This window comes from Stylophora pistillata, chromosome 2 (genome assembly GCF_964205215.1).
Source record: "Stylophora pistillata chromosome 2, jaStyPist1.2, whole genome shotgun sequence".
NCBI lineage: Eukaryota > Metazoa > Cnidaria > Anthozoa > Scleractinia > Pocilloporidae > Stylophora > Stylophora pistillata.
Window position 1 is genome coordinate 5,223,504 of NC_142520.1, and position 19,888 is coordinate 5,243,391.

At 35.7% G+C, this 19,888-nt stretch overlaps 1 protein-coding gene and 2 long non-coding RNA genes across 6 annotated transcripts; 1 reads left to right on the forward strand and 2 right to left on the reverse strand.

Annotated features, from left to right (window-relative positions):
* Positions 1 to 3,117: 3,117 nt before the first annotated feature.
* Positions 3,118 to 5,221, reverse strand: LOC148736799 (uncharacterized). The gene is made up of 4 exons (XR_015997316.1): positions 5,125 to 5,221; positions 4,077 to 4,689; positions 3,642 to 3,723; positions 3,118 to 3,184 (listed from the first exon to the last, which is right to left on the reverse strand). It is a non-coding gene; the product is annotated as an uncharacterized LOC148736799 (long non-coding RNA).
* Positions 5,222 to 7,417: 2,196 nt separating this feature from the next.
* LOC148736800 (uncharacterized) lies at positions 7,418 to 16,662 on the reverse strand. 2 transcript variants are annotated; one of them, XM_088750991.1, is made up of 15 exons: positions 16,566 to 16,662; positions 16,226 to 16,282; positions 15,515 to 15,633; positions 15,053 to 15,135; positions 14,492 to 14,574; positions 13,962 to 14,048; positions 13,327 to 13,414; positions 12,946 to 13,021; positions 12,400 to 12,546; positions 12,142 to 12,267; positions 11,694 to 11,729; positions 11,179 to 11,242; positions 10,656 to 10,687; positions 9,241 to 9,283; positions 7,418 to 8,791 (listed from the first exon to the last, which is right to left on the reverse strand). In XM_088750991.1, the coding sequence occupies exons 2-15, from the start codon at positions 16,260 to 16,262 to the stop codon at positions 8,550 to 8,552; spliced, it is 1,263 nt and encodes a 420-aa protein (XP_088607117.1). In that variant the 5' UTR covers positions 16,263 to 16,282; positions 16,566 to 16,662; the 3' UTR covers positions 7,418 to 8,549. The 2 variants fall into 2 exon arrangements, with proteins under 2 accessions (XP_088607117.1, XP_088607116.1); XM_088750990.1 differs by having other exon boundaries at positions 7,418 to 8,794.
* LOC148736801 (uncharacterized) lies at positions 12,153 to 16,716 on the forward strand. 3 transcript variants are annotated; one of them, XR_015997315.1, is made up of 4 exons: positions 12,153 to 12,292; positions 12,871 to 12,919; positions 14,756 to 14,821; positions 15,088 to 15,518. It is a non-coding gene; the product is annotated as an uncharacterized LOC148736801 (long non-coding RNA). The 3 variants fall into 3 exon arrangements; XR_015997314.1 differs by lacking the exon at positions 15,088 to 15,518 and adding an exon at positions 16,439 to 16,716 and having other exon boundaries at positions 12,179 to 12,292; XR_015997313.1 differs by having other exon boundaries at positions 12,183 to 12,292; positions 14,756 to 15,518.
* Positions 16,717 to 19,888: the final 3,172 nt, after the last annotated feature.

Here is a 19,888-nt window from a genome sequence, read left to right on the forward strand (position 1 = left end):
CCCAACCTCCCGCGTATCAGTTGCTAAATCCGTATTTGAGCGCCAGCGTGTGGAATCCTTTATCGGACTTATTTAGTTGTGGATAACGTTTACTGGTCGATCACAAATAGTTGTCGGCAACTAAAGTCCCTAGTCTGTGAAGGGCCTAAGAGAGTAAAAGGATGCATTACATAATCCTAAGTTAATTATTTTGAATGCTTTCATGACAAGGTGGCGATGGAAAAGCACGCTAGTGTCTATTATAGAAACCGGCGCTATGGCCTTAAATCACAGACAATGTACTTACAAACCAACTTAAGGTTTGACTATAGCTTCAAAAGTTTTATCGGAGAGTGTGACGATTGGTTTCGCGCCTAAACGGAAACTCGTTACGGTTTCCTGCTACACGGAGATCTACTTCGAGCGAGCATATACGGACGTCAAGGATGAGACAGCGTTTTGGTTCCAGAGTAAACTTTATTCGTAGAGCACTCTAACATACATCATGCTAGAGTCAAACTGCACTTGTAATCATCAGAGCTGTACAATGTAGCTGCTTATGAGCCAATTGGTGTGAGGTGCTATTGTTATCTAAATCGACCATATTTCAACAGTATAAGAAAAGAAGCGACAAAGGTCTTTGAAGTTAAACGAAAACTACTTAAATATTCCCAACTCTTTCTACGACGAAAAGAGTTTCAAAATAAAAGGACGGCTAGAATAAAGTCGAGGTCATTAAAAATAGGAAACTTAGGTGAGAATTCACAGCTCTGATGTTAGAAATATACATGGAAATTACAATAGAGCACCTTACAAAATAAAATGAAAAATACAATTAAAGTTTCCACTTATCTAAGCAAGGTTGGTGTTAAGTTTGATCGTATGAAAGGAAATTGAAATCACGAGTATAAACTCAGCTGCCAACTACCATGAGAACTAATTTTTCCAGAAATATCATTAAAACTTTCATTTGTCTACAATCTCACTAGGATTTAACAAGACTGAAAAGTTAACGATGCAAAATCTATTTCCAGAATCTATTGTGGCTTTTTTATATATTTTTAAAACATCGCAACGAAAGACACTCGCATGAATTGAGAACGGCTAGAGTACCAAAAACAAGAAATAAATATGCTTAAACATTCACAGGAAAAAATCGCTTAAGTTTCCTGTAACAAGAGATTTGAGACTGTTTTTTTTTTCCTTACTATTGTTTTACCCGCGGCTTTTCTGTCAGTGGTCCATTTAGATATAATACTGTATCATTAGCTATTAGTAACTGTAGTAAGATTCACAACTTGCGATATTTTGCTTGACTATGCCGTACTACGATATTACACTTTCAACTATCGCTGTGATGTACAATGTAAGTGATGTGAGAGCACCTCAGACTATCAGCTTTTGCCTCTTTTCCAGGTAATAAGAATTCGTCTAATTATTCATTAAGGGAGCACATGATCGAGTTCTCATGATGTCCTTTCCAGCTATCTAGAATTATCTTAATAATCTCAGGTTTGCCTGTAAAAGGGTTAGCCTCTATACAATCAACGCTAGGATAGATTAAAACTCTGCAGCTACATGGAGGTTTTGTTGGAGACTTTTTTTTATCTTTTCGCCGTCCTTTAGTGGCTCAAAATTTACTTTTCTCAGGGCGGCAATGGCTGTGGCATCCTCATTTACGTCCGAGGGAACTACGGAAGTTCGTTTCGTGCTTGTCCCATCGTCCTTTGCTGGGAATGTCGCCTGAATCCTTCTTGTCAAACGAGCTCGTATCTGTAAATTTCAGGTTAAATGAATCATATTGTTACATTTAAGGAGTTTGTCACTCTAAGTCTTTGCCTTTGATTTTGTTTTGTTATATGATATGAATGGACGTTCAATACCAACAAATTTTCTCAAGCCATAGCGGAATTTGAGGTCATTCAGTTATCTGAAACTAATGAGGAAAGGTGCAATTATAAAATATGATAGATGCACTGTTCCTACTTCCTTTTCCTCCCTAGGAAGTATTATCAATTGCAATATCACCTTTAAACTCTTTTTACGACAAATCGATGATCTGTCTCGTGAATTGAAAATCCATGTCCTTTCTTCTTCCCCCTCCTCCCCCGCGCCCCTTCCAAGGAGATGGGAATTAGTTTGAAAGTGGAGCTCTAGCGCACTTTTGAGGCTCCACGCCAGACAGAATATGGAAATACATTGATACAATTTGGTCATATTTTGCTGCCATTGTCACGTCGAGTCCATCTGTCTAGAAAGTTCGATCCAAGAATGAGCCCTGCCCAATAGGGTTTCGTTTCTTTTATAGGACGCGAAGAATAAAATAAAACATCCCGGTCTCTGTTGTACTTGCTAAAATCGATATATTATCGGACTTTGACAATTTTCTAAAGTGAACAATCACTGACCTCGCTGTTCCTCACGCAGTGAAGAAGAAAGATGAAGAAACCCTGTTGAATCGAAGAGATGTCCAGAATCTGTGTCAAGCTATTACGATAATGCTAGATTTTTACGAGAGCTGCACAGCTTTTGAAGCATTGAGCTAGCGAAGTAACACCTCTCTCTTTATGAATCCATCAATATCTGATAAAACAAAACGACTTTTGAACTTTAATTAAGTTTGTCTCTACGCCTTACCTGTGTAGAGTTGAAAATCGTGAAGATGTAAGCGAAAGCTTTATGCAGTGATGATAATAACCCAAATAACCACGAGATTCTCAGCAGAGGAATCATTACTACGCATGCCTTTACACCAAGTCTGCAAAAAAAAGTTAGAATTGTTGTGTTGTGATTATGACGAAATCTAATGAGCACCAATAGGTATATCAATCATATCAAGTTGATTTATCGTTGTTATCGCTACGAACTCCAGATTCCGCTTCCCCCAAGACCGTTGGATTCCCCATTTCAGTTTCTGGAGCCGGAGCTGATTCCTAGACCCAGTAATCTGGAAACTGAGTTTCCTTACATGGACCAAACTCTACCTTATTTGTTCGCTGTGTTTGTCTTTCCCTTATTGCATGGTCGTCATCTCCTTGATAACCCGGCCGAGGATCAAAATGTTGAACTTAAGAGAAGTAGACAGACCTCTATGAGCCCCTGGAAAGTTTTTCAGTCTCGATAACGATAGTCACTTACAAATTCAATCAGCACTACAAACGCTATGAATATCCAGATCAGACCATTGGCCGAAGACATCCAGCAGCTTTAAGAAGATAAAAAGAGAAAGAGTAAGCCATAAATAAATGCTTTGTTTGTCAATTATTACAGGAATCTTAAAACAAAGAGCTTTTGGGCAAGCTAATATGGATTTGGCGCACATTTAATGAATCGATCATGCCTTTTCTCCAGATTATTGACTGGAATAATTCATAATTACTGCCCTAAACAATCCAATTAAAAACCGATTAGAAGACTCCAAATTTCTATATCTTCAATCTCAAAACACAATAACAAAACAAACAGGTAAGAAAACAAAAAAAAAATGGAGAAAATGTTGAATTTCTATATCTACTTTGTTCAGCTGTAACAGGATGTTTTGTTTTGTTTTGTTTTTGTTTTTGTTTTTGTTTTTTTTCAATACCAAAGAATACTTGTGTCAAATCAGCTATTTTAAAGTAGAGTGGGATGGCTTTAAATCAGTACAATGAAAGTTAACTTACTATTTATCACTCGCAAAACTCTCGATCCCATCTTTTCCGGCTGCAATACTCAGGGATATGGCAACAATGAGCGCAGGAAGGCCTACAAAATTGAAATTCGAAACTCGTTCTTCTCTGCCAAGAGCATAGTTTTCGTTTTTGACCTCGCACAGTTACCTTTAGCACCGCTAGTCAGGGCTATTCAGGAATGTAACTTAAAATATAATTGATACAGGCTGTTCTTGGTCCCCTGCTCTTGAACTCGGAGAGGAAATCTTCCCTGAATTCCTTAAGGGAACACTGACGCACAAAAATAGGGTGAGCAAGGACCAAAGAATAATTGTAGGGAGGATTTGTCTCTAAAATTAGATCAACTTAGGGGTTATGGGTAACTGATCACGAGGGAACAGCAGTTAAAACTGTTTAAAAACACTCAATGGTCACCGAGTAACTTACCCCATGAGATTCCATGGCAAATTTTTTAACTTGTTGCCAACGTTGTAAACTTTCACAACAAACAAATAAAGGTAAATTCCCTCGATTAGCATCCAGCAGAAGGAGGCCATCAAGAAATACTGCACAAGGGCTGCCAGTGCAACGCATCCTCCCTGTGAAAATGGACAGCAAAAGAGGACACGCAATGATTGATTTGCATGAGTTTCACCCTGGCTCTTTTTTAAACCAATTTTTGACCGATCGAATTTAGAGGTAATTGATGGAAAGCTCACCAAAGAAAGTTTTTTTTTTTTTTTTTTTTTTAACTAGAGAGAAAGGACAAAATAAGTGACTCAAAAATTTTCGAAAACCCTTCAATCCCATCAGCTTCATGTGTTACTTATAAAAGTATATACTTTCGTTCAAGTGGCTTTTTTTTTCAAATTTAATTTACGTCTCATTCATCTTTGTATTCATTGTTCCTTTCCTTTTCTGAACTGTAAACCCCGGCCTTTTTTTTAGAATTCTTGCCTTGTTCTCAGTTGCTCCAATCCCAGCGAGAAATATGACTTGTCTTGCACCAAGAGAAGCGATGAGACTCACTCGAATCTGAGATAAAGGTCCTCTTATGTCTCTGGCATCGCAAACCAAAAAAAAAAAAAAAAAAAAAAAGAAAAGAAAATGAAAAAAAAAAGTGAATAAAACAAAAGAAAGATCCTCTAAATAATAATAGTCGATTGGGTAGATTGCAATACAATGTTCAGGAGAAGTTTAACAGAATTTTCCTTCCTTTTTCATTTTTGTACATAAAAATTAAGGTATCTTGCTAATGATACATTTTTTCATTTCTTTTTTGCAATTTGTTTGTTGAGGTATACAAAAATGACTCCAGATCTTTCTTTCGTCATAGAACTGAAAGAAACATGCGAACAAGGAGTAACGCGATTAGTATTGCACGGGTATCATTGGTAACTGTCCTTTGACAGAACTATGCATACTTGGAAACTTTGTTTAATTATGTCTCCACCATTTTGACTGAAACTGTTTTATGTCTAACCACTGGACTCACGTGAGAGTGATATAGCTGATTATCGTCAATGAGATCCCAATAACAGAGAGAGTCAGCCCGATGTATGTGAGAATTTTCAAGGCCTTTTCGTCTTTCTTTAACGAAATGAAAAAAAAAAAAAACAACACAACATAACAAAGATAATTATAATACTATTGGGAAACACTACAACGTCTGGATACGTCGGACTCGCCAGGTTTTTAGTGAACTTCACAATCTAATATAATATTATGAGGATCATTCACGGTTTCCGGGAAACGAGCCCAAAAGCACCTGATCAAAAACGACCACGATTCCTCGTTTTGCCAAGCTTCGACATACGAGCCTCGATTATCCAATCGAGCCTCGATTTTGCAATCGTGCCTCGATTTTGCAATCGTGCCTCGATTTTGCAATCGAGCCTCGATTTTCCAATCGAGCCTCGATTTTCCAATCGAGCCTCGATTTTCCAATCGTGCCTCGATTTTCCAATCGAGCCTCGATTTTCTAATCGAGGCTCAATACGGGAGGGAGCCTGGGGCGAGCGAGAGTGGTCATGTTCGAGCAAACTTGTCGTCGCGAACTCAGGACTTTTTTGAAATTTTAAAAAGAACGCGAGAGGTAGAAAGAATATTTTTACGCTGCTAAAGAGATGGAGGAAATGGTCCTAAGGTAAGCATTGGTTTCTTCTGGTACATTGTTTTACCGGAGGGTGTTTGTTCCTACTTGCTGCTTCATAGTTTTCGGTTACGTAAGCTCGATAGATTTTCGCGTTCCTATTTTAATTGGTCATTTTTAGCCAAAAAAGGAACATAACTCTTAGGAAATGTTAAAATGGTTTGGACAAAAAAGACTGAGTAGAGGATGAGTAAAACTAACATTCCGGCACCAGAATTCAAGACAGTCACGCGTATGCATAGCTACCAGCTGACATTCATATTAGTGGGAATGGAAAAAAAACAAAAGCAAAATTTTCTCATCTTGCAAACAAATGGTAAGAAGAATAATGTTAACTATACTTCTGTCCATTTTCCAAGACCTTAATAGTTCAGCAGCATTTCATGGAACATGTGAAAGTGTGGTGGGATACTATAATTTTTTTGAAGCTAAATTTGTCATCCAATTTTGTGTTTCACTCATTCTATTCAGATAATTTTGTGAAACACAATCATACTGTGATATTTTTTATAGCAGAGGAATCTATTTTAAATCAAAATTGACTAAATGTTCACAAGTGAATGAACGTTGGAGGTTTTTAAAGAAACTGTGGTGCTGTGTCAGTGGGGGTAGATCAATTAAGATGAAATTGTAAACTGGCCACCCTGAAGATTCAAAAAGCTGACATTTTGAGCATTAACCCTTTGTCAGAGTTAAGGGCCAATACTTGAAACTTCAGCTTTTTGACTCTCTACAGTACAGTGGCTAATTTATAATTTCAACTTAGTTGATATAACCAAATTAAATGTTGACTAGTAAGATTAACATGGACTTGACAATAAGTTAAAAGAAATTAATTCTTATGAATTGATTTGATAGTTCAGAACAAATAAGATTCCTAAAATGTTAAATATTAATTTTGTAATAGATCCACCAAACTAATCAACTGTAAAAGCTATGACACAACTGCAACAGTTCACTTTTAACAAAATAATCAAGTGCTTGTTGAGCTGACCTTAATTTTCATATAGCCTGACCTAGCGCACTTTATTGACTGAAAAAAAAAACCTTAATCCTTATCTGCGATCATGACTAAAAAAAAAGCAAGACATTTTTGATATTAGTAACTGAATTGAATATTTTAATACCTATTAATTTAATAAATACAAGTTGATTTTACCATAGTAATTAATATACTTAACATCAAATCTGCCATGTTTGTTGTTTAAGTTGAACCTGCTCTACATGAAATAAAATATCAAAATATCCACAGGCAAATTAAAATAAAGGTGTGACTAACTAGGGACCTTTTTTTGGTTTGCATGCTTATGGATCATCTTCAAAATATGAACGAGTTTTAACTTCTTGCCACAATTTTTTATATATACATATATATGTATGTACTGTATAATGTAATTTTAACTTTGCCTACTCTTCAGTGCAAGGCAAGAATTAAGCCAAGGAGTCCCTACTCTAGATATTAAATCACTGTGCTCTCACCCAAGGAAGCTAATTTCACACCTTTCAGTAAAGAAAACATGGTTGTGGTTAAGGTTTATAGTTTCATAGAAGCCTAAATTTTTGCACTCTTTTAGAAGTCTTCTCTATTGCATGTGCAACATCAACTATTAAATTCAAATCATAACTAGTTCCAGTATTCGATCTAGTTCATGTTTTTGTTTCATTTATTTGGAATATTCTATTCTGACACTAAATGAAATGGTTGTGGACTCTTACTGATGTAAAAACAAACTAAAAAACAAAGAAACAAACAAAAAGCAAGTTACCTCATATATATTAAGTACTTCCAAAGCAGCTGGCAATAATTAAAGAAAACCAAAAAAAAAAATGTGCTTACTATCCTTAGATGAGGGCACAATATTAAGGTTACTAGCATTTCAGATAACGTGGGTATGAGTACAATTTTAGTATGAGCCTACTTAGACATTTTGCATATGTTGATTTACAGATCGTTTGATGCTTCATTTGTTGTCTTTGTTCTTGTGTTTATGTTTTGTTATGAAACAAGGACAAAAGCTTAGTGTTTTTCAAGCAAAAGAGAATGGCAGTTGAACCTGAAAACATGATTTGAAGTTGAATCAGTTACTTGGGGTCAGAAAGCATGAAATGAAAAATATATTTTGCTGTTTTTTGACATCTTATATTCAATATTGGTCTTTAATTTTTTAAAATAAGGATTCCACTTTATGATGAATTGTTTACCACAATAAACAACTAAAACTTTGAAAAGCATAAAGACTCTGACATACTGGTGATGGTTTGAATGATGTCAGTTCTTGGAAGTTCGAAGATCATAGTTTGACCCAGACCATTTGTTTTTCAAATGACCCAATATAAAATGTCATGCAATACATATGATCCACTTTGACTAAATTCTAAACTGAACACTTTTAGTTCCTCATAACACTAACCATATTTACATTAGGAACTGAAGTTTTGGGTTCTACACTTGTTGTTTATCATCAAAACATAGAACATTTTTAACTTGTTGCTTTATAGCAGCCTCTATTGAACAAATTTTGAAGGACTCTAGCCAGCCTCTACCATTTTTGATGACCATGAAAATATGTGAAATGTATGGGAAAGTGAAATTTTATTGCATTGTCCCAAGTTGTGTTTCTGGAAGTCTTTTAAATTACCCTAAGCAGTTTGATTGTGCATTTTTATATTTGGATCTGCTCTACATGAAATAAAATATGAAAACATCCACAGGTAAACAAAAACAAAGGTATGGCTGACAAGGGTCCTTTTAAAGTCTTTTTAAACTTTTAACATTCTGGGTGATTTTCCACCATTGGCTTTTTTCTTTTTGAGGTTGTTCTCCTGTCCTTCTTTTTCCTTTTCCTTTCGTGTTTAACATGTTCCTTCCCCTCTTCATCTTTATGTTCCCTCTTTTTCTCTTCTTCTGTGTGCTCCCTCACTTCCTCTTCTTTCTTTTGCTCCTTTTTCTCTTCTACTTTCTTCTCCTCCTTGTTGATGTCTACACAACTTTCCTCTATTTCTTGTCCTTCTTCTGGGGAAAAAGTTATAATTTTAGACATTGTAGGCTGACCAGTAATTTTCTTTTTCTTGCTGTTGACTCACAATTATATATTTCTCTGATAATTATATTGTCCCAGTTTGGAGGGAAGTGCTTTATAGATTGCCAGGTTAAGTAGGGGCCTTAGTTAAAAGGGTCAGTAGGAAATTTCCATAATCCATGGTCTCCAGGTCAAGAATATACATTTCCATGTTCTTTCAATATCTTCTAATAGAGTCTAATCATTTTGTTCAACCTTCTGATTAAATTCTTTTGTAGCTCTAATGATATCCTTATGCCTTGTTATCCCCTAAAATGCAGTAGGATGACAGTGGATCAACCATCATCAGAGATGGCCACTTTTACCAACATTAAAATCAGTATCCTTACTGGTTGGTAAAATGCTGGTTATTTTACTTATTAGATAATATGCATCTCACCTGATTGTGCAAAAATAATTCCAGATGTACCTGGTAGTGGTTCCTGAAACAAGATAAAAAGTAAAGGGAAGTATGCCATCCACAAGAGTCACGTGTAACTTACTTTTAACAACAAGGGACAATAGCAAAAACCAAGATGCCACTGCCTCAATCTCTTACTTTCCTTAATAACCATGACTATCATAACGTAGATATAGTATTATAAAATTAAATAGTCACTAATGAAATGTACATGAACTAATCTAATTACATGACCTCATATTTCAATGGCAAATTAAAATAGGGCATTCAATACCTTTACTAAACACACTTGGAAAATGATGTTACTAACATGATCTCTATTTACTTAGTTCTTTAGGTTGATAAGTTGTTTACTTTATAGCATGACCCTTATTTAAAACTATAGTGATAATAGATACTGTCACTTGTTCCACCTTGCTGTTGTTAATATTATTTGGTCAGGTGTTGATGTTAGTGTTATGCAGGAGGAAGCCATGACAGTTCATTTTGTTCAGTTGTATGTATATTGACATATCTTAAAGTATTTTGGTTAAAATGAGAACTAGATCACATGAAGATCATTAAGTACGTCTGCACAAAATAATGCTTCTCGCAAAGAACCTTGTCCCAAGGGACCTTTAAGTCTGCCCCAAGTGTCGCGGCTCACGGAGAACCTCGTCCCAAGGGACCTGTCAGTCTGCCCCAAGTGTCGCGGCTCACGAAGAACCTCGTCCCAAGGGACCTTTCAGTCTGCCCCAAGTGTCGCGGCTCACGAAGAACCTCGTCCCAAGGGACCCGTCAGTCTGCCCCAAGTGTCGCGGCTCACGAAGAACCTCGTCCCAAGGGACCTTTCAGTCTGCCCCAAGTGTCGCGGCTCACGAAGAACCTCGTCCCAAGGGACTCGTCAGTCTGCCCCAAGTGTCGCGGCTCACGAAGAACCTCGTCCCAAGGTAACTTTCAGTCTGCCCCAAGTGTCGCGGCTCACGAAGAACCTCGTCCCAAGGGACCCGTCAGTCTGCCCCAAGTGTCGCGGCTCACGAAGAACCTCGTCCCAAGGGACCTTTCAGTCTGCCCCAAGTGTCGCGGCTCACGAAGAACCTCGTCCCAAGGGACCCGTCAGTCTGCCCCAAGTGTCGCGGCTCACGAAGAACCTCGTCCCAAGGGACCTTTCAGTCTGCCCCAAGTGTCGCGCCTCACAAAGAACCTTTTCCCAAGGGACCCGTTGATCTACCTAAGTGTCGCGGCCCACAAAGAACCTCGTCCCAAGGGACATGTGAGTTTTTTAAGTTTAAGTCAACTTTTTTTGGTCAATGATCTATGGAACATACAATGCAACATGTTATGGTAGGGTTTTCATAATGTAGCATACTACCAATAATTTTACGTGACATTTTAATGCGCACTACTTCCCTTACCTCATTTGTTTTGCTTGTGTTAGGATCTTCATCTGTCGGGAGGAGAACTAGTCTCAGTATGTAAAAATACACAATTTAATATACCTATATTTTACTGTAATTGCTCAAGCAATACAGGTGATGATGATTTATCCAGTAAATTACAGAATTTTGTGGCGACCCTCATTGTTTATCAGGTAACAAATATGAAATTAATAAGCCCTCAACACATAACTTAACATATGACCAGTGTTGATTTTTGGCATTAAGGCAATTTCTTCTGAAATTTTTTAAAGAAAGATGTTATCTCTGTTTTTAGGAACATCATGTAGTCCTAATGTTTGTCCTTATTTTCCGCTTATTATCACTGAGCAAGGCAGATTACCTGTAATTTTCTGGTTGGGTTGCATTACCTTTGATAAGACTGGGTCTGCTTTTCATGCATGTTCAGTTTCATTTGAAGGTACTTCATTTTTATTCTTTACATTGTTTTTTTCATTTTTTGGTAATTACTAGTTTAATACATAATATTTGTATTCCTCACCTAGTATTGTGGATGAAGGGTCACCTTCCAACTGCAAATCGGGAATATTTCCTTTGAATGTCACCTACAGGCAAAATGAGGAAAGCCATCATGTGACCCAGAATTAACATTTCTTATTTCCTCACCATTAACAATTTCAAAATTTATGCTTAACTCTATGAATAAAACTCAGGTCATAACCCAAACTTTCAACCTGGGTATACAAAATGAATAGTCAAAAAAGATGATTTTGTCTTTTAATAATAATCAAACTGAAAAATTAGGCTGTGTGGAGAAAGAAACGGTTTATACTAAAGACTGGCTATGGTGATTAGAGCTTTCCAGTTTACTTCTTCAATAATACACATTCTTTTTTTCTGTTTTGACCCTTGTGCCATTTTGTTTCATGTGACACACTCATAGGCAGATAATTTGCAGCAAATTGACCTGTCCGAGCATACACTTTACTTAATATGTGGTGTTGTATCATACATTCAAAGATAAGTTGTTACTATGTGTATTCACTTTTTTCTAACCTCTGATCCCAGAAGGGATTTGATCTCTGCCTCATCCTGGATTAAAAAAAAAAACAAGTTAACAGAATCAAAGATAAGGTTTAATACATACATTCCACAGTATTTACCAGGGTAGCTGTTTGAACACTTTACCACTGTGACTTTCAAACCTCATGCAGGCACATTGGTGAATATGGAAGCAAAAATTCCCTCAAAATTCATACTTGTATTATGTATCTCATAATGATTAATTTTGTGCTAAGAAATACCAGGAGATAGCATATCATTTGCCATATTTTTTCCACCACCTCTAAAAATCAGGATTAAAAGGGTATTTTGAACAAATTTGAATTCACCAAAGGCATTCCATTTGCCTTCTTGAAATAACACAAGTATATTTTAGACTCCAACTCCAGATTTCTAGTACTGTAGTTGTTATTCGTTTTATGCAATATTATTATTTACTTACTCTCTCATGAATATGAAGCACCTCTGCTCTCTCCAAGAGGTCTCCATGTTTTACCACTTCCCTACCTCTTTGGATAGAGAAGTGTAATGGGAGAGCATTGTTGGAGCCTGCCCAGTCATATACTTCCTATATCATTTAGACAGGAAAAAAGGTTAGATTTCTTTTTATAAAAAGCTATCTGCCAATCACTGTATGTCTACATAACTTTACCAAAGTGCTATTTAAAGTTTAATAATTTGTATCATTGTTTATATGTACCTGGAAGAAGGCACCTTTGATGAACTGGCGCTCTTCCTTGCGGTTTGAGTGGCGGAGGATGATTTTCACTTTCTCTTCTTTTCCTTCCCGACTGACATTTGTAACTCTGGCTTGTCGGGCCTTCCTTATCTTGCTTGATTCTTTAATCTGACAGAATAAATACATTACAACCTCAGTAACATTTCATTGATAATGTAGAAAAAAGATCTTGAAATTTCTGCTGCTAAGTCTTAAAAGAGAAAGTGGTAATTGTAGCAGTTTTTTGGTAACAAGTATTATTTATGTTGAATCACTTCATTTCACTCATTTCCTTTCCTGTTTGGGGATATTTCTCTGAAACTTGGGCCATACTCTGATGGCTGGTGCTTGTTTTGGCTCCTGAAGTCTTAAAGGAAGCCTTCTAAAAATAATCCTCATTTCATTGCCTGACTTTCTCCTAATGTGTTCTTTATTTTTGTTTATTTCCAACAGGTAATCATGCCATGATTGACATAATTGATATTGGCATTATTTGTGCAATGTAAGTATTTGGGAAAAGCTATTTACCTTGTCATCCTCTATTGCCTTTTGCAATGCACTCTCCTGCTCCCTCTTAAGTGAATGATCCTGCTCTAACCTCTCCCTATTGGAAACAATGAATAACTTATGGTGAATCTCACCAGTGTTCACTTTGATTTGCTGCATCTGTCTGGATAATCAAAACATATTAACCACATAATTTGCATACACCTAGGTTTTTTTAATGTTTGTTAATTGTGAACAAGACATTGTTTGACACAGCTTAGTATCTGATGTATGAATAACACATCAGACTTGAGCTATATGAGTTTATGAAAATTTTCTGTAAGATCATAAGGTTGTCAATGGGTAACAAGCTGGAAATAATTATTTCTACCTTTATCTTATCGAATATTAAAGACCTCTTACCATTCCCTTGTGAATGCATCCACAGCATCTGCTGCCCTTTTTACTGCATCCACCACATCTTCCTTTGTTGCCAATTTTAGGTTGTCTCCTTGTTATAAGAATCCAAAATAAAACAATTTTGTTTCCAGCCATCTTTAAGTCAAATCAGATCAATATCAACCTATGATGTTCAATTTTTAAAAAGGGGCCAAAAAGACATATTAAAACAATTTACCAAAAAGTGGCAGAATTTATGCAACGTCAAACTGGTATGTAGGTAGTATACTGGTGCCTGATAATGGCTTGGGATATTGTACATGACTGCAAGTCAACCTTAAAATTAAAGAGTACATTATCTTTAAATTAATATAAGACTTAAGGTAAGGGAAGCGCTTTTAAAGCAATGGGAGTTTTTCCTCAAACTTCCTTATGTTTATTGTCTGTTTTGACTTGCGCCTACACATAGTGATGACATTAAAATTGAATGAATACAGACTGACTTGCAGGCATGGGATCCATTTCAAACATTCCAAACTGAACGTTATTTGCCAAGAAAAGCTTATTACTATTATCAATATAAAATTCCTTTCATTAACATTTACCAACCTTTTCAACAAATTGTATTTTTAGGCTATTTACATTCTTAAAATGCTCACCACAAAAACGCTCTATGAGGATAGGCTGAGAAGTTGTGGGTGCCATTATGAGTAAATTGGACCCAGCACTTCCAAATTTTCTTTTCACTGTCATAAAAAATGACATAAAATGGTAAGAAGAGTTTGAGAACATTGACAATCATGGGCATTATTGCATCTATTATTGGTGCGTAGAGGTTGTTATGGGGCACTAAATATAGTATAAGGAAACACAACATAGACTAGAAGATAACAGGATATTTTGATATGCTCAGTACTACAGAAAGTAAAACACCCTATTATAAGTACATCCTGGAAGGGAACAGGAGATGTCAACATCCCTTAATAATGAAGAAACATATCTATGCACACACTCTTTACAGTACACAATATCAGTACTTCAGATGTATCCATTTTTAAATATTAGTAAAGTGTGAGAATTACATTACAATCTTGATGTTTAGCCATTAAGACTTAGGAAACTTTTTTAACTTTGACCTTTTTGTCTCGTATCTTAGTAAACATCCAAAACACGGATAATAATTCAATACCTTCTCTCCCAGATCTGGATTTTTCTTTAGTTATCCAAAAGTATAAGTTTCCATGATTGATTCCATGTAGAATATTCAGAATCCTGATGATTTAAGAGAGAGATAAACATATTTGATTACTAATTAAAATTATTTACTACTTAATGTGAAATATAGCATGCATGCATTATACAGTGGATATTAAAAATCTTGAATACCCTTTGTGATGTTTGTGAGTGATGTTTGTATTTCAAATTATAATGTAATTTATGTTTGAAAACACAGAAACCAGTCAGTTGGAGTAACCTTCTATGTACAAAAAAATTGTCATGTGGGTACACATTGCACCAGGTAAGCATGGTCACTTTTGATGTCTCCATGTGTTTTTAAGTTATATACACAGAAAAGTTTAAAGGCACGGTTCATGCATATGTCTCTCAATGAGAAAAATTAACTATTATGAACTATGATATTAACCTATTTATTTTGTCACTGTGACTTAGTGTAATCGGAAGCTGTTTCTGCAGAGTGCAGCCTGCTTTTAGAGATAAAAATAACCTTTTATTAACTATTGATAGTCACCTTATCACATCAGGTATGTTGTCACCTTCTTGTAGGATCACTGTAACCATGCTTCTCTGGTCAGACCTGGCCTGGTGACACATCTAGATACACAAATTTATAAATTAAAGTAGAGTTAGATTTAATGTTATTTCTTTTGTTGTTATGATGCAACACAGTGCATTGTTACAATGCATGCATTAGGACTATATGTCACCTAGAGAAATTAAAGTTGACAGACAGTAACTGTAGTATACTTTTCCAAATGGGTCTGTTCCTCAGCAAGTGAAATTGACATATGACAAATGTGGCTTCACAAAAGTTAACAGGCTATTTTTATTTCAAATGTGACTGCTAATATATTTTACTTCTCATTAACTCAACACATTGACACCTAGGCAAGCTAACTGTATTTATTTACAACAGTTTCCTTGAAAATTGCAAGCCATCCGGGCAAACATAACATCGCTATTTAACACAAACCTCCTCATATGTCAAGTTCAAAAAGATTGGTAGGAGAATATCCTCATGGGCTGATGCCACCTCCATCAGCACTTGTTCACAGTAAAGCACATCCCATGCTCTGTCCACACTCCATTGCACTACAAAATTATTATATTGTGGTCTACAAATAGTAGTGGTATTCAATCAAACTGTCATCCTTTAAGGACATCTGTGTCAAAATCTTCTAAGGGTTGGGTTTTTTCCAAACTCTTCTTCCATTTTCCTTCTTGAAATAACAAGTATATTTTAGACTCCAATTCCAGATTTCTAGCACTTTTGTTATTTGTTTTATGCAATATTATTATTTACAAATAGTAACGGTGTTCAATTGAACTGTCACCATTAAGGACCTGTGCCAAAATCTTCTAAGGGTTGTTGTTGTTTTTTTTTTTGTTTTGTTTCCATTCCCTAACTCTTGCTGTAGTTTGAAATATGAATGAGACAACTACATAAGGTATAAGCAAGGTTAAGCTTTCTATTTTAGGTTCAAATGCTACTTTTGGCATGAATATTGTTTTGTATCTGGTGGAAATTTATCTAATGTCATCATCCAGGGAGAGCCCTGCATGTACTTGCATTAAATTATTGACAATAATTCCAACATACCTTGATTATTCAGATCCAGAACTCCTAAGGAACTCATAAATTATTGAAAATATTATTGAATTATTGACAATATTTCCAACATACCTCGAGTATTCAGATCCAGAACTCCTAAGGAACTCATATCCTCTTCTACAACCCCAGCTGAAATGTAATGGCACAAAATTGAATGAATTTCAAGAACATTACTTATTGTGCATTACTTCATGCTACAAAACTGCACGAGTCAGTCAGTCTATCTGTCTATATCACACTGTACTCTACCATAATACTGAAGATTATCCTATTCTTCATCAACAGGAGACCCAATTGTTCATCTCTCTTGTTTTTCAATTAAATTACTGAGTAAATAAAATTATGTTCAAGCTAATCCCACTTTGGCTTTTTTAAGTGTATCTGTTTTTTAATCCATTTTATAGAAACACACCTGTTTCCCACTGTTCTGTGCCAGTTAAATGACATGCTATAATAAATGTAAAAAAATATATGGTGTAAAAATTTCCTCCTTTTTGATTTAATTTCTTGATCAGTCTCACATAAATATTGTTGATTTACATCATACCTAATGTGTAAATCTGACTTGGCTTACTTTGTTAGGGCACTTTGTTAGTGTTAAGACTTAAAACACTGGCTTTTAATAGTGCTCTGTAAATTTGCCTTATAAATGGTATTACATGATACAATTTGAAATCATCTATGTAAACTATCTGCAGTTTTAAACTTGATTTCTAGTGTAATGTGCATGCTTTTTTCAGAAAATATCCTTACCCACCCCGTTGGTGGCTGACCAGACCGATGCGGGAAAGGAATTATAGAAGAATTATATAAGAATTATAGAATTATATAAGAATTAGAGAAGAATTATAGAATTATAGAAGATACACAAAGTTCCAAACTAAGTGAAAAACTAAGACTCAAATCTCAGAGATTTCACTAACAGTTTCACTACGTGGTTAAACATTCATTTTCCTTGACAACAAAATATTGCTGCCAGTTTCATTTACTTGCGAGGCTCGATTACTTCTTCTCCCTTCAACGACAGCTAGGGTGAAAGCATTGATCCTTCTCTTCAGCCGAGATCTTGTCTGTGAGGATAAGTTGATCTCAAAATAGTGACGTGGTTTTATTTGTAGAAAGGAATGATATACCATACTATTACCATGATGTTCCTTTATCACTTATTATGTCTGCTACGGTCAGCATGTGCGTCGAACCATTGACAGCAAATGTTCATTGCCTTTAGTATTATCAACGAAGCAACACGCTTTGTTTTAAGAGTGGAATTACACTTTTTTTGTCAGAAATATAATACGTTTTATGATAAACAAGTGATACAATGTAGACATGCCCATCATGGAGTGAGAACTGACTTAGTAGCCACAAAAGTGATTTATTAAAAAAAAAAAAAAGAGATAGAAATATAAAACTTTTCCGCTGAGGCCTTCCGCTTTTCGCTGAGGACCTAGGTGGAAACGACAAAGCTTTTAACTTCATATATTCATATACACCCAAAGAAAACAAGTCACTAATTTGAAGAAATAGAGCAATGCGTAAATGAAAAAATAAATGCATAAATGATTACATTGATGAGTACAGGAAACACAAAATTGTTAATGAAGGGTTAGAATAATTAATTCTCATGGGAACGATGGAACAAAGGAATTTTTAAGTGAATAGAGAGACGGCTGGATTTAAGCACATACAGTTGACGAAATAATAAACAGATTCATAATGACAACAAAATAAATCTTATACATACTATCCCCTTCTGATATGCCGTTGAATAAATAACCTTATCTTTATCATGGTGTAAACTTTGTAGAATCGCAAACCCAGGCAGTGGTAACGGTGTTTGACGTCTAAGCTACAGGATAGGCTATTTCCTACGCAGTTCACCATAACAGTTGCGGAAAAATTTTCCCGGTTGAGTTTCTGAATGCATTTTTCTTGCCACTGAGTGGATTGTTTGAGACAAAAAGCGAGGTCTCTGCACCACATCAGGACACAAAGCCGACGAGGTGGGAAAGGGCATTTGATTTCAAACCAAAGCTGATTGGTTCCGTTTTCAATTAGCTGACAGGTGTCCTTTACCCTTTTAAGTTCCTTCTCTGCATAATTATTAGAACACTGGTGACTATGACCTGAAAAAAGTAGGTGGGAAAAAGCGTTGAATTCTAAAGAAAATACTCGACCGTACCCAGTTTCCAATTATAAAATCAACTCTACAGCAGAGGTTTTAACTGCGATAGCCCGCTTTAAGTATTCTTCAACAAGAGAACAGAATTGTTTTTGCTACATTGAGAATATTTTCAGCGGCAAATATCCGGAAATGAAACTATAAGTTATAGAACCATCGAATTGATACTGACATAAAATAATAATAATAATAATAATAATAATAATAATAATAATGATGATGATGATGATGATGATGATGATGATGATGATGATAATAATAATAATAATAAAGATCTTCAACGATTAGCGAGTATACTGTGATGAAATAAATATTTTATCCTGGTATCATTTCTACAATGGTGGTGGTGGAGATGAACAAGGACAAGTTAGCAAATATAGACAAACAAGATATCGGATAATTCCCCTCTTCTTCCCCATTAAAAAAGAAAAAAGAAAAGGAAAAAAAAAAGGGAAATGAATAAACGAAACGAATGACATCATAAAACTGACATCCACTCAGAAGGTTACCCAATTGATCTTTCTTACTCACCAATCATTAGTGTAAGGCTGAAAATTTTCCGGAACATTTCGGTTAAAGATCCCTTCGAACCTTTTAAAGGCGTAATCGGCCTTTGCGTGTCTTTAAGATCACAGTGTCGTTTAACGTTTTGATGTGATCAATGTGTTAGTCTTTGTTTAGTGGCTTCTGGTTGATAGATCCAGGCTAAATCTTGCAAGAAAAAGGAAGACAGCGGTGAACATGTTCGGCGTGAGTTTTTAATATATCGCCCCTTGAGGTTGATGGTAATAAATAGACTAGCTGGGTCCATATTTACTTCATAAATCGAGACAATACTAAGAAACGAGAAGAATACTTACTTCTTGCAGGCGACATTGTCATGGAAACCATTGGGCAGCAGCAGGTGGCAGTTGAGTTAACAAAAAAGAATTGCATAAAGCGAACGTGTTAACCCCTTCATTATATCAGAAAAGGTACGATTTTTCACGTAAATCCTTCCTAACACCAACATAATAATTTTGTAATTTACTCTTTTCTTAACATGAAGTAACGGATGCAGGTCATAAAGTCACGCCGGTATGTTTCAAAATTTTAAATTCACCTGTAAGTTAGGCACGCTATTTTGCTAATTGCTGGTGTTTTTGCGTTAATGACGTCGCCACCGACAGATGAGTAACGAATGGGGACTAATACAAAACCATGGGTTGCCATCTCAGTTGGTTCCATCATTAAAAAAATGTGCCGAATTTCTTAGTTTGCATAACTGACATAAGGTTGAGCGCGTTTTACTTTTGAAAAGTGCAGATTTTGGAATGAATATTTATAATGTCTGCCTCTGGCCACGATATATTTTCATTCTTTTTTGTTAGCGATCATAACTGATACATCAAAAAACATTTCACCACAAAAATTTATAAAACAAACACAGGTCTTAACTCGTTCTAAAATTATTGAATTGGTGTTTTACGAATATAGACCTCCTTGACAGATTTACATTTAGTTCATCTGATAACTGGTAATGTTTGTTACAATGCTTTGTTATTGCCGAAGGA